Source organism: Mastigoproctus giganteus, chromosome 2 (genome assembly GCF_048544385.1).
Source record: "Mastigoproctus giganteus isolate SK-2022 chromosome 2, ASM4854438v1, whole genome shotgun sequence".
In the NCBI taxonomy this organism is placed as follows: domain Eukaryota; kingdom Metazoa; phylum Arthropoda; class Arachnida; order Uropygi; family Thelyphonidae; genus Mastigoproctus; species Mastigoproctus giganteus.
In genome coordinates this window covers 251,818,642-251,833,328 of record NC_143576.1, presented here as the reverse complement: position 1 = coordinate 251,833,328, position 14,687 = coordinate 251,818,642, and the positions used below count along the sequence as shown (strand labels likewise).

Below are 14,687 nucleotides of genomic sequence, written 5' to 3'. Positions count from 1 at the left end.
ACATAAATATGTATTAGAGATAACTGACTTTAATATATATGGTGCAAATGAAATAATTGGCTAATTACTATAACGAAATCAGTCTTGTCTATTTTGCACTTCATTTAACAACTATATAAATATGCAGTTAAGTTCACCCTTATTACACAGAAATATAGACACAAATTTTGGCATCATAAAATGATTCTTCGTGGGATTCATTAGTAACTTTCAGACATTAGATCTTTCTTACAGTATATGATAATTTTTTTTAGAATTCCATTTGGTTATTGCTAAATGAAATTAAATTAGCGTGGAGGAAAGAGCATTGCGTACTTAATCTATATCATTATTGAAACAATTTGTGAAATACTGTACAATAATTCACAATAGAAGCCTGTGAAATAAAACGCGATTTCCTTAAAATCATGATCATTTGCTTTTTAACTTTCATATATTAAAAGTGCTCCGGCAATTTCCCTGTTAGGTTTATCATTATCAAAAATAAATAAGTTTAATGCTGATTGGCATTTATTTTACGTGTCACAAGAATATTTATTGGCATTTATTTTACGTCTGTCGCAGAAGCTGAAGCTTTGAATGCTTAGATACCATTAAAAATACTCCACGAGGAAGATTCCAAGTTGGATGAATAAGGAAGTTGCCAGATTACTTGAGCAGAAAAAGTACTGAAGCCTGTAACAGCTACAACTTGATTTGTAATAGTCCCACAGAAAAGGTTAGGCTGGCAAAGGCAGATTATGAGAAATCGCTGGCAAAGAGTGGGGATAAGGAATTCTTCACATATATAAATGCAAGGAAGAGGACAAATCAAATCGGGCCCTTATGTAATGGACGTGGATACCTCAGTACTAGATACCTCAGCTGAAGTTGCAATTGAACTCAACAGTTACTTTGCATCGATATTTACAGAAGAAAAATCCTTTGTGTCAATGAGGAATTATGGGAGTGAATCTGAAAAAAAAATGTAATTAATGATGTAAATTTCGCATGTTTATTTAATGAAAAATCTTTGGAGTCTACAGGCCAGTAAAAGCTCCTGGGGGTTGATTGCATATACCCTATAATCTTAAGGGAGGTGGCAAGTGAGTGCACGGAACCATTAAGGCTAATTATGAGATCATCACTGGACTGAGGAGAGATTCTGTTGGATTGGAAAAGTGCTAATGTATCTCCAATACATAACGGCGGTTCTAAGAGTGAAGTGGGAAATTACCAGCCGGTCATTCTAACTTCAGTAGTAGGTAAAATCATGGGGATAACGATCAAGGGTGGAATTCAGGATAATTTAGGTAGAAATGGAATTCTGAAGGGTACTCAGCATGGTTTTATAAAGGGAAAATCATGTTTAACTAATCTGGTTAGCTATTTTAACAGGGTCGCTCAAGAGCTGAACTTAAGGAATAATTTCGACATTTGGATTTCAGCAAAGCATTTGACTCAGTTCCACATGAGCGGTTACTTTATAAGCTGGAACAGGTTGGAATCACAGGGGAAAATCCTTAGATGGACAGCAGGATTGCTTCAGGGCAGGAGGCAGAGGGTTGTGATAAACGGTTATTCCTCAGATTTGGTTGATGTAAGAAGCGGGATTCCCCAAGGATCAGTATTAGGACCACTGTTGTTTTTGATTTTCATAAATGACATCGATGGAGGGCGTGATGTCTAAATTTGCAGATATCGTGCTTCTTCAGAGTGACCTATATAGACTTCAGGGATGGTCAGAAAAATGGCAGTTATGATTTAATCCAGCACAGTGTAAGGTATTACACTTGGAGAACAGTAAACCCAAAATAACTTATACACTTGGTGGAGTTGAAAAGAAAGAGAATTAGGAGTTACGATACTGTCAGACATGAAGTTCTCCGAGCATTGTAGACTAGTTGCAAGGAAGGCCTATGGTGTCCTATCGATGATTTATCGAACAATTGCTAGTAGAGATAAGGACGTCACAATCCCATTATATAATTTTGTTAGACAACACTTTGAATACTGTGTTCAAGTATGGAGACCGCACTTGCTTCTTGAAAGGTCCAAAGACGGGTAACTCGCCTGGTGAAATCGGCAAAAGGGCGTCCATATGAGGAAAGACTTCGAATATGCGGGATGCAGAGCTTGGAAACTAGGCGCCTTAGAGGAGACTTGATTGAGGTGTTTAAACCTCTGAGAGGCATAAGTAAAATGAATGAGGGCGAAATTTTCACGGTTATAAATGATTCTAAAACTAGGGGCCATAAATTCAAGTTACGGGGGGGGGCGGATTTTTAGACTGGATTGTAGGAAGTTTTATTTTAGCCAGTGAGTTATAAATTACTGTAAACGTTACCCACATGGTAGTAGAGGCTGACAGTTTGGGAATGTTCAAAGGTCAGCTGGATAATTACCTACGGGAGGGGGGAAACGCATAGGTTGTCTATTTCCTTTTTTCTTATTAGTTATTTATTTTTTAATTTTCTTCTTATTATTATTTATTCATTTTTTATTTTATTATTTATATTATTATTATTTTTTTTTTGGCTGGTGCAGCATAAGCCATAGGCTTCCTTGCACCATGCGGCCATTACTAAATACTAAATGTCATTTTGCAATTTTTACGAGCTTATTAGTATTATAATGGCTAAATAATGCAAGGGAGCCTACAAAAAAAATAAAAATAAAAATAATAATCCATCGCTCATACCTTCTCAGTCGTCGAAAAAGTGACTATCAAATCCCACTTTAAACCTTACTAAATTCTCCGTTTTGTACACTATGCAGGTAATTCATACCAGTGGTCTACAACATTCTACCCGAAGGTAAACTGCATGAGATCCAGACTTCTGTTACTCCAGAACTTTATACTGTATTTGTGAGCAGTGCCTCTGTCTTCGTCTTCTTCTGCATCTAAAAAACTTTTGTTTTCTCTTCCGCTCTCGGCGTTACTTTTCTTCCAAACAGCTGTTCACTCTGTACAAATCGCAAATCCGCCCTACCATGAAGTATTTTTCCCACAACTGGGGCGATGCCCGCAAAACCTCTCTCTCTCTCAGGCTTCTAGATTCCATTCAGAAGAGGGCAGTTAGGTTAATTATTACTCATCTTTAACCGAGTCTCTCCACTCGCTGTCTCATAGACATACTGTTTCTGCTGCATGCCTTTTCTACAGATACTTCCATGGGCACTGCTCTTCTCGATTGGCTTCTATAATTCCCGCTCTCCTTCAAAAGAATCCGAACACGTGCCGCCACTAGCCAACGTCCATTTACTGTCCAACTTCAAACTCACATAACGAACTTTTCATCTTCCTCATTTATTCATTCGAGTGGCGTTTTCTGGAACAATCTTCCTTCATGCATATTTCCTGAAAATTAGTCTGCAGAAGTTCAAGTCTAATGTCAACAAATATCTTCTTTCGTCTTCTAAACCGAAGTATGGTACAGTACTAAGTACTACTGGTTCTAACACCTCTCGCGTTTGGGGTTTTCGTAAAAAAAAAAAAAAAAAAAAAAAGCGAAGGTGATATAGCCCCCTTCCTCTTATGATCAAATTAATGTGGATTTTTTTTTTTTACTGTCACATGATGATTAAAGCTTAATGTTCTATAAACAGTGCTTCAGCTCTCTCCTTTAGAAAATCCTGGGACCTCCACTGTTTACGACCCCAACTTCTTGATTCTCCTGCCAGTGAAAATATACCTCCTTCATTCATTTTACTGATTTCCCTCAGGACTTTATGCATTCTACCAGGTCCCCATTGAGATGTTTAGTTGTCAGGCTTTGCAGTTCTTCATATGGGCATCAATTAGTAATTATTATCAATCTGGTTGCCTTTCTGGATGCTCTGTCTTTCATCAGGCATGATCACCAGACATGACAAAATATTCCAAATGCGGTATCATCATCATCGTATATATCATTTGTTGTTGTTTGTTATTTGGTTTTTAGGAGCATTACATATATCATTTCATGGGCATTGTTCCCTACTTACAAAGGTCCTATAAATCATAGGCGGGGCATAATATGCTTTCTAACCACTTGTTTACACTGCATGGAAAATTTAATAACTGACTGACCGAATCGTAACCTCTCCCCAAGTTTTCCAATGATCCAAGTTTTCATCTTGGATCATTTTTAACTCTAACTTTCCCTCTAGCTTATAAGTAACTCTTTCTCTTTGCCAAGTCCAAAAAAAAAAAAAAAAAAAAAAAAACATTACATTTATAGGCATTAAACTTCAGTTGCCATTTTTCAGACCATTTTTAAAACAAAGTGATGCAGTTCTGGTCGTTGCCATTAATCATCAGCAAAGTTTGATAACCTCCTTCATCAATGCCGTTAGAGATTAGAAACAGAAGTGGACTGTGGTAAAATGTGCTGATTTCAAAAAATTATTCCGGATTTTAGTGTTTCTTATATATAAGATGACACGGTTGCAGAATAATGAATAAAATAATGAGATTAAGATAAAAAAAATAAAACTAGAAAGTGAATTATGATATATGTGTGTATACACATCACAGAGTCGTATAGAATCATTACAGACTCAGTAAAAGATACAAAAGTGGCCTCTGTTAGTTGATTCGCCCCTCCTCTAAGGATGAATACTGTACTCATTGCAATATACGAGGAATATCAAAAAGATTTCCCCTGACCATGTTCTACGTGTACCAAGAGGTTGATATTTGGACCATATATTATTCCTTCTCTATGTAGTCACCGTCCAGAGCGACACATTTCTCCCATCTTTTGCGCCATTTTCTTATGTCATTTCTGTAGAAAGTCTCATTTTGCTCTTGAAGCCATGCTTTCATCGTAGAAATTATCTCTGCATTGCTAAAAAAAAAAAAAATGCTTTCGATGCAAAAATGATTTTAGCTGCGGAAAGAGAAAGTGAGAAAGTGCCAAATAATAAGAATAAGGCAGGGGTAGCAAGATATGAAATCCTAACTTCCGGGCAAGATCAGTGGTTGCGACAGCAGTATTTTATGGTACGTTTTAGTGAAGCAATAGCATGCCTGTGCTGAGCATTCCGCTTCACTTTTACTAAATTTCCGCATGTAATTGCTTTAGTAAGTTGCTGAAGTAAATGTACATTAATGGTTGATACCCTTTTCCACATAATCTTCAAGCCATCCCATTCCAGAAAACTGACAGTAACACCTTCCCCGCAGATGGTTGCAGTCCAGCCTTTTTGGGAGTTGCTGATGATGGATATTTCCGTTATTTTGAAACCTGCTTTTTTTTCTGGGTCAAAGTGATGTATCCATAGTCACCAGTCGGGAAAAAAAAAAACAGGTCAGGATTGCTGTCACACATGGCGATCAACTGAGCAGAGAAAACCTACCTTTTTTTTTCTTTCTGAAGCAATCGAGGAATTCATCGTGCTGAGATTTTATTCATATTCAAACTATTGTAAATGATGCTCTCCACTGATCTGATCCATAGTTTATCACAGGCTCTGAAACTATCTGTTTAATTTTTATCTGGCGATCATTGAAGATCAGCTGTTCAATTTTCTCCATGGATTCTGCAGTGTGAGAGGTAGATGGCCGCCACTTCTTTCCTCATCATGGACTCTCTCCCGGCCACACTTGAACTGTCTCCACCAATTTTTTTTACAACGTTGTACGATGGGCAGATATCCCCATACACCATAGACATCTCTTCACAGATAGTCCTTGGCTGTTTGCCTTGCAAAAACAGGAATTTGATAATGGATCGATTTCTAACTTTATCCATGATGACACCATCACACATTCAGCTCTGAAACATAATGAAACTTCTGGCATATATTACCACATAAACACCAGTACAGTCAATAAAACAAACGTTAATACTAAGAAGGCTGGGGGAAAATTTTTTTGATAATCTCTCATATTCAGTCGCACTTTGTATTAAATTCAGTTGTAGCACACACCACTGTTTTTGACTTCCCTTTTTTTTTTTTTTTTTTTATGCTTTATGTCACAGATGCGTAAGTCGGTCTTGGATAAGAACGACACCCGGAAACTTGGGGTTACTATCTCACAAAACATACAGCTCTTCCACAGACTACACTTAATTTGCATATTTTGAATACCCGTAATCAACCTCATTTGCATCTGTACTGGAACTGTATGTCTCAATAGAAAAATGATTTTTAAACATGAGAATTTCTTCTTTATTCAGGTAAAGAGAAACTTCATCCATCCCTAGTCAGCATCAACATGCTAGTAGGATATTCATTTGACATGGTGTAAAAATCAGCGAACCCTGACGCTAATGGCATTATGATCTTCGTGCCAGTTATCACTAATGATGACCGTGTATTTGTCACAAACCAATTAACATGAAGCCTCAAGAGATGGCCTTATACTTCAATGAGGTCTGATATAAATCCTCAGAAGTCAAATTGATTCTGATTTCTGAGGGTTTATATCAGATCTCATTGTTTGAGGTCCTCTTAGAAAACAAAAATGTTCTTGTTTATATTCTGGCAGGACCACCAGGTCAGTGGAGTTTACAATAAATCAATCAATACAAATATTAGTCGTATTTAGCAGTCACGGGCTTGAGCCCCGGTCCCCTCAAGGAGCGTGTGCTATTTCACTCGCTCTCATGACCACTCGGCTAAGTCAGGCCTGACACAAAGAATTCTCCTGATCTCAACAGTCTTTAAGAAAAGTATTTAGACTGCTTTCTGTGTTTAGATTTTGTGTTTGCACACATCGAACAAAGAGGCAAAAAATTAATTTATTTTTAACTTTTATTAAATCATTAGTTCAATTTTCCTAAACTAATTTATCAATTTCTTCTTTCAGATCGTTTCTTTTGGAAAACCAATCATAGGCGATATCACGAGGAAAATGTTGTGCCTTACTTTCCTCACGGGACCAGCAGGTGGAGGAGAAAACGTTCGATGTCTGAAGAATGGCATATAGAAGTCATGGTGGCAACAGACAGTAAAATGGCTCGTTATCATAAAGAAAATCTTCGAATTTATGTGTTAACTCTTATGGCAGCAGTAAGTCAGATATCGCATAGTTTATTATAGTAAAAACGAATTTGTATATACCTGACAATTAATAATACTTTACTTTTTAAATAGCATTATATAGTTAGGTTTATTATAATGCTTTATTGATTTAGATATATTACATTTTTTATAAGGGAAATAACTCTATCCATCCCTCGCCCGGGTACTACTGCAGCATGCTATTATGTTTCGCGAATTTTTTTCTTTATTATGGGTGTCTCGGAATTAATGAGAATATTTGAGAATTCTCTTTTGCAAGAAGCATATTGATGGTGGAAACCAACCACCTTTAGTTTTGTCTTTAAGAGACGAGGTTTTTTATTGATTGTAAAAGCAATCAAATTTCACGATACATGGGTTTTTCCATTATGGTCCCGAATGGAAAGTCTAAAGTGATTATTATTATCAAATCAAATCATAGCAGGACGATCCAAAGCAATTTTTTTTTAAAATGAAAATCCCAAACACGAAAGGTAGAATCTGTAGTACTTAGTACCGCGTGTACAGACTTCGTCAGCAAAACAGTGCAAAGCAAAGACTGGTTTTTGGCTGTACTCTGCTGTTTATACGGGATGTTTTAGAAAAGTGTGTCAAACTTTGTTGGCATTTCTACTTTTGTTGGCTGTTCTACTGAGCATAGGGATGAAAGACGTTTACATGGTTATAGATTCAGAAACCCCTTCATTTCGTTTAAAAAAGACGAGCGAACATGAACAGCAGTGAAATCATTCTCTACCATGAAACTTTTCAGCAACAGCGATGACCAACCATGGAGACTTTGAGCTATCCGTCCGTAGACAAGATCCTCTTTGCCTTCTACAGCTGACTGGGGAAGGAGGACACGATCGATCAAACTGGTGGAGGACACAATAGAAGAGGGTCCTGGAATTACCATGAAAACTCTAGCAGCAGTATTAGGTGTTGCGCATTCAACAGTATGGAAAATTCTGAACATTAAACATTAGAACTTACAATAGCACTATGCCATTTGCCCTTGCAGTAGGTATGACGAAGTAATTGTAGGAATTATTTGTGAGAAATATGAAGGAACTGGGAAATTGTTTGCCAAAAAAAAAAAAAAATGGTTAATAAAAATAAATTTTGTTTATCCTCCAGGAGAGCGCGAGTTTACACACAAATTTTTCGCGTCATTATTATAGCAAGTTAAATGCTTTTTATTACTATAAGAGTCAAAATATTTTATCATGCTTAGTGCTGTGGAAACTGTTTTTAACAGTAAAAACTTGACTATGAAGTTGGCCTCACAATTTAAACAATGAGGTCACCTTGTGACATCATGGTTACATCTTTCCAAGAGTACTTCGCAGTGGGTGAAGCATTTACTTATGGTATGCAGCATTAGTCGATACAATGGTTCTAGTATGCATTTTATTGTAGTATAACACGAATGCACTTTTCAATAATTATTTCAAAGAATTAGTGACTGTATACGACGGATGGTCAATGAGTATTTGCCCTTTCTTAGAAATATTTGAGTTAGGGATGTGAAATTTGGCTGGCATTAACTTTATAACTACATATTTTTTACATCTGTGGATATGCTCTTTCAGGCTTATTGAATAGAACTTCTCATTTTAAGCAAAAACAAGGTTCTACTTCATTAATTACCTCATCAGTCCAAAAAATCTGCAGCCACGTAATCTGAAGGTGAGTGGTAGGAAGAATAAAGTGAATATTGTCGACTAGCCAGTGGACACCTTTTGGATATTTTCCCGCATCTTTTTAACTTGAGTGCCTCTCAACTTTTGCCAGGAAGTTTCTGTAGTAGTCCCCACTGATGTTGTTGCCTTTTGGGAGGTAATCGGTATGGATGATACTTTTAGCATCCCAGAAGAATGAGAACGTGACCTTAATGGCAAACAAATTGAACCTTGGCTTTTTGGAGGTTTGTGAAAAAGAATGTTTTCATTTGTTTTGTTTCTAGGTCATAGTGATTTACCCAGAATTCATCTATCTTCTCAATTCGGTCAGAAAATACAAATAAATAAATAAATCAACATTTTCTCTGTCTCTCTACAAAGCTTCAACAATTGTGCGGAACACTCTTTCCAGTATAGGCTATTGAAGAGGTGGCAACAATCTTGAAACCCATCGGGGCTGCCTTCTTAGACATGTGCAGGAACTCGCACATTATGATGCAAACCCATGGCTAATGTTCACTTAAATTCACTAGTAGAGATAAGGACGTCATAATCCCATTATATGAGGCTATTGTTAGACCACACTTGGAATATCGCACCTAAAAAAAAAAAGACATCGAGCTTCTTGAAAGGGTCCAGAGACGGGTAACTCGTCTGGTGAGGTCGGAAAAAGGACGTCCTTATGAGGAAAGACTTTGAATATGTAGGTTGTGCACAGCTTGGAAACTAGGCACCTTAAATGCGACTTGATCGAGGTGTTTTGAGGCTCTGAGAGGCAATAGTAAAATGAATGAGGATGAAATTTTCAAGGTTATAAATGATTTTAGAACTAGGGGCCATAAATTCAAGTTACGGGGAGGGATGTTTAGACTGGATTGTAGGAAGCCAGCGAGTTATAAATTTTAGCCTGCGAGTTATAAATTACTGGAATAAATTACCTACATGGGTAGAGGCTGACAGTTTGAGGAAATTCAAAGGTCAGCCAGATTGTTACCCACGGGAGGAGGGATATGCATAGGTTATCTTCATCATCCTATTATTTTATTTATTTACCGTATTTGTCGGCTTATAAGGCGCTGTGGCGTGGAAGACGCACCCTGATTTTGGAACGGTAAATTTAAGAAAAAAAATTATTGTTAATACAATGGAAATTTAAAATTCAATAAAAATAAAACTCAAAAGCCAATAAAGAAAGGCATATGATTATTACTCTCATTTTTAGTATTATTCAACTTCAGATTCATTACTGACTTGATCATTATCCTCAACATCATCATTATCATCACCCTATTCACTAGTTTCACTGTCATTCTCGTACAATAAATGATCTTTAGTGTCATCCATTGCATTACTTCAGTCTTAGCATCATGTCATGACTTCAGTACCCATTCACACACTTGTGCTATTGATGGACTTTCATCCTTCCCGTAGGCGTCGTATCATGGTTCCCCTCTATAATCCATTTATTCCATTGCTCCCGCATGTTATTCTTGAATGGCTTATTGATGTTGACATCTTAACGGCTGTAACTGGGAAGTAAAGCTACCCGGAATTATCGCCAATTCTGTGGTTCATCATTTCGGCCAGTAGTTTGTTTTCAGTCCTATGTGCTCTAAACTGATCCCATACTAGTAATGCGTTTTTACGCAGTAGTCCACCAGGACGCTTGGACCAAACATTTACAAACCAATCCTTGATGCATTCTTCATCCATCCATCCCTTCGCTTGTACAAGTACGTGAATTCCATTTGGCAGTTTATCTTTCGGTAAAGTTTTTCTTTTAAAATATAAAACTGCCTGCTTTCTCCATTGACGAATCATCTTCTCAGTAGGCGGTGACCCGAAATTTCGTTCTGCTGCTCTGTTCCCTTGTTCTTTGGCATATTATACTACTTTTAGCTTAAATCAAATAGTATAATTTTTCCTTCTTGATGCCTGCTATTGATTAGAGCTTAAATGTATAACTGAAATTCACTTGTTACTCCAACAATAGCCTGGTAATTACTGAAAAGTGTACTAACGTATAATAGTTAACTACTATACGTTAACTCTCGGTTTTGCGCATGTGCTGTATTGCTACGTTCGGCTTCTAAAACGCAGGGCGATTTTTAACGGAAGAAGAAGAAGAAGAAGAAATCTTTATTGCATACAAAATGCATATGCCGTACACAATACCCTTCACGACTACAAGCCAGGGGTTTACAGTAAAGGTTAATACAAGGTAAAAGTCTAATATAAAGGTTACAAAGGCTAATACACTGCAATAAACAAGGATGAGATAGGAGAAAAAATAATCTTATTACTAATTATACAAGTCTAATGAAATGAAAGCAAATGGAAAATTTACATGTGAACGTATATACACAACAGCATGTTATCATGCTAATTTATCCTCCAGGGAGCAGTCGTCTTACAGTGTTGGAGTCATCTGAGCAGGCGCAGAAAGTTGGAGCAATGTAGTGAGGGATCCATGGGAGTGATGGACAGGTCCTTGGGAGCAGGTTCTAATGCCCTGTGACATGGTCCTGAGAAGGAAGTCGATGGAGTAAGTTCTGCCTGTATTTTTTATCCAATGCGAACTTGTAGAGGTCGCCATCCAAGGAGTATACGTACTGCAGCATTTGCACGGGTATGAAGCGATCGGATAACTTTAACCGGTTTGGGGTGGCCTGGAGGACTGGATTGGCCCGAAGGCTTGGGACCGGGATCCTCCAACCGCAGTTGGCCCAGAAGTCTGGGTGCGAAATAATGCCAACCATCATTTTTACAGAAAAGACGAGTCTTCTCTCATGGATAATGGCAGGAAGACGTCTGATGTTTAGAGATGCTGCCATCTGGGTGGTCCTTCGTGCAGGGGGAAGTCGGAATTTCCATATGGCCCACTTCAATAGCCAAAATTCGCCCGCAAAAATCCGTCTTAGATGCGTTGCGGCAGTTGAGGTCCAGACTTCTGCTCCATAAAGAATGACCGGATAGACACACGTCTTAATATACCTGCACCCAACGGCCTGGTCATGGACATGCATAAGTTGTTGCTTAAGCATCCACCGGAGTCGACAGAATTTTTTTTGCAGGTGGTCTATGTGTGGTATAAAGGAGAGCTTCTGGTCAAAAATAACGCCCAGGTCGGTGTGTTCCTGAACAGCAGAAATCGCGGATCCTCTTATATTGGGTTGCACCATCGTTGGGTTCCGTTTGAGCGAGAAAGTGAGCTGTTTCGACTTCTCAGGATTGATGTGAAGGCCGAAACCGGAGAGGAACGCCTCGAGGTTCTGGATTTTATGTTCGATTACGACATTTGTGTAGTCAGCAGTGTCTCCGGGGTTGATAACAGTGAACAGCTTTATATCATCGGCGAAGGTGATAATATCAGTTCGGCCCGTTACGAAAGGCAGAAGAACGGCTGAGAACAAAATACCAGAGAGGACCCCACCTTGTGGGACTCCAGTTGTAATATTTCTGGTGTAGCGTCGATTGGCATCGCGAACAATAATCGTCCTATTCTCAAGCATTGACTGAATGAACCAGAGCACGTCTCCGCCAATGAAGTAATACTCACGTAGTAGCCTTATCAACGCGTGAACGGATACGGAATCAAATGCTGCCTGGACGTCGATATAAGTAACGGTGATTTCCGAACCGTGCTCAAATGCTTCGAGGATCTTGGTAGTGGTACTGACTAGATTTGTAGCGGTGGATCTTGACCGGGTGGCATAGTGGATCTGCGGTGGCTGATGTGGCATTATTTGTGTGGTTAACGTTTTCAGAAGAGATTTCTCAAATAGCTTTAGTAGGCTTGATGCAGAAGAAATAGGACGGAAGTGACTGGGTTGAGAAGCAGAGCGTATTTTTGGCAGCGGTCTTACTAGATAGACATGCCACATAGGAGGGAAGAATTTTTGATGAAGGATTTTGTTGAATAATGACAGAATGGGATCAACAATAAATGTACTCAGGCATTTCAACATAAACTGAGGAATCCCGTCTGCGCCGGATGCGGCCGTAGGTGCTAAACTGTTTATTGCATCAATCAGTTGATATTTGGTAAGTTGGACTGAATTTAAGAGGTCGGTTGAAATCGGATTGATTGGTAATTCCATTGGTGTGATGGATTCTGGCTGAGCCGCAAACCTAGTTATGTGGTCGAGCCAACTGCTCAGATTGAGTGAGTGAATGGCGTCCTCTGATTTGCTTCTATGGAAGGGCTTCCCTTTATTTATGGTTGCCTCTAGGTGAAGTTTTATTGCCTCCCTCTTATTCCTAATGAAAAGAGCCCTGGCTCGGGAGAATGCCGTTCTGTCCGAGGGTGAGCCGGAGTTTTTCCACTGCTTGTGCATGTTCTGTTTGACGTGGAAGCTTTCAGAGACTTTTCGACTCCACCAGGCCCTTGAATGCTCTGTAATGGTTAGCTTCTTTGTTGCAGCATAGAGAGAGACAGTGGCTATCCATCTTGTCATTAGGTCAATTCCGAATTCAGGGTCGCATTCCTCAAGGACATCCCATGGAATTTATAAGGGTATTTATAAGGAAAAAAAGTGCGTCTTGTAAGCCGACAAATATGGTATTTTTACGGCTGGTGCATCATAAGTCAAATACTAATTGCTATAAAATTTATAGTCACTTGTCTTCAAGGACTAGTTGTTCCATCTTAGCCACAATGGCAGGGGTCTGTGGCTTAGCTAGGCCTTCTTTCTCTTGGGTGTTCTCCTGGGCCTTCCTTCTCTATGGTGCACATCGCTTCGCCTACACGTCTATTGTCTTTTCCAATTTTTCACAGTATCGTATGACGGGCAATCCTCCGTATATACAGCTTCCATCTCCTTATGGATTTGTTTTGCTTTTTTGCCTTGCAAATTATAACGGATTGGGTCTCAACCTTCTGCAGCATACCACCTCTCGCTGTATTCACGATCTAGTTCAGTAACTGATGGAATTGTAAAACCAAATAAATTACTTAATTTATTTGGTTCAAATTCCTAACGAAAATATTTCTAGGTGAGGGTAAATACGTATTGACTGCCCCCTCATACAAGTATATTAACGTTTGACAGTTCATATTCAGTTAGGTTTGTTTTTCAGTACAATTTATTTCCACGTATAAGATAAGATATTAATTCTTTAAAAGGTTTCGATAGTACAAATATGTTTACATACGCGGCATCTTTCTTTATAATATTCTTTATCCATAGATCTGTTTACTGCTAAAACTGAATACCTGGCACTACAGCAGCTTTTAATGTGTCCATTCAATGTTAATAATGATGATAAAAAAATATCTGTGTAGGCAGATCCGGTTTTCTCAAGATCAAGTTTTCGCACGTGATAAAAAAAAAAAAATAATTAGGTATCCCTTCTTCGAAATTAAGACTTCATTATTGTATATCCGTTTAAAAAATGACAATGGGAATAGGTTGAGGGGAATTTTTCAATGAATGCTAGCATGACGATCCAAAGCAATTTTCTTGTGTACTTCGGATCGACCTTCTGAAGATAATTAGATATTAATAGGCGCATTAAAGCTGAATGGCTTCAGGTTTGAGATGCTAATTATCATAAACTAGAAACACCACCACTTATGGGGTTATTATTTTCGGAGTAAAAGGAAGCGATACTAATGGCAGATATCTTTCATTAGTCAGTAACTGGGGTCTTTATTGCTACATGCATTCATATTAATGTGAACTATTGAAATAGGCCTAATAATAAATTGTAGACATCATCGAGTGTCTGTCGCATAAGCTTTTCTAATTTATTAGAAAAAAATAAATAAATACTCTTTAAATAAATAATTATTCTTTGTTGTATAACGAGAGAAATTGTACAAGCCCATCATGCCCGGAAGAGGGCCTGGGGTTAACGTAATAATTTGCATTGTACTTTATCATTTATTTTTTTTTAAAAAGTCTAACAGTTCAATAGTTCAAGTCTGTTCTGAAAATTATTCTAAAATTTATAAATATATTACTTATGGTAGACGCTCATTTGATTTCAACCTTCTGGAAATGCATTGGATTTTAGCATTGCCATCTGCAT

At 38.1% G+C, this 14,687-nt stretch overlaps 1 protein-coding gene across 1 annotated transcript in view; it reads left to right on the top strand.

Annotated features, from left to right (window-relative positions):
- The window catches only part of LOC150090379 (A disintegrin and metalloproteinase with thrombospondin motifs 9-like), a 514,590-nt gene that overhangs the window by 197,039 nt on the left and 302,864 nt on the right, over positions 1-14,687 (top strand). Inside the window, exon 4 of the mRNA XM_090369090.1 lies at positions 6,779-6,981. Within this exon, the coding sequence (XP_090225216.1) occupies positions 6,779-6,981 (203 nt within the window). The remainder of the gene's footprint in view (positions 1-6,778; positions 6,982-14,687) is intronic.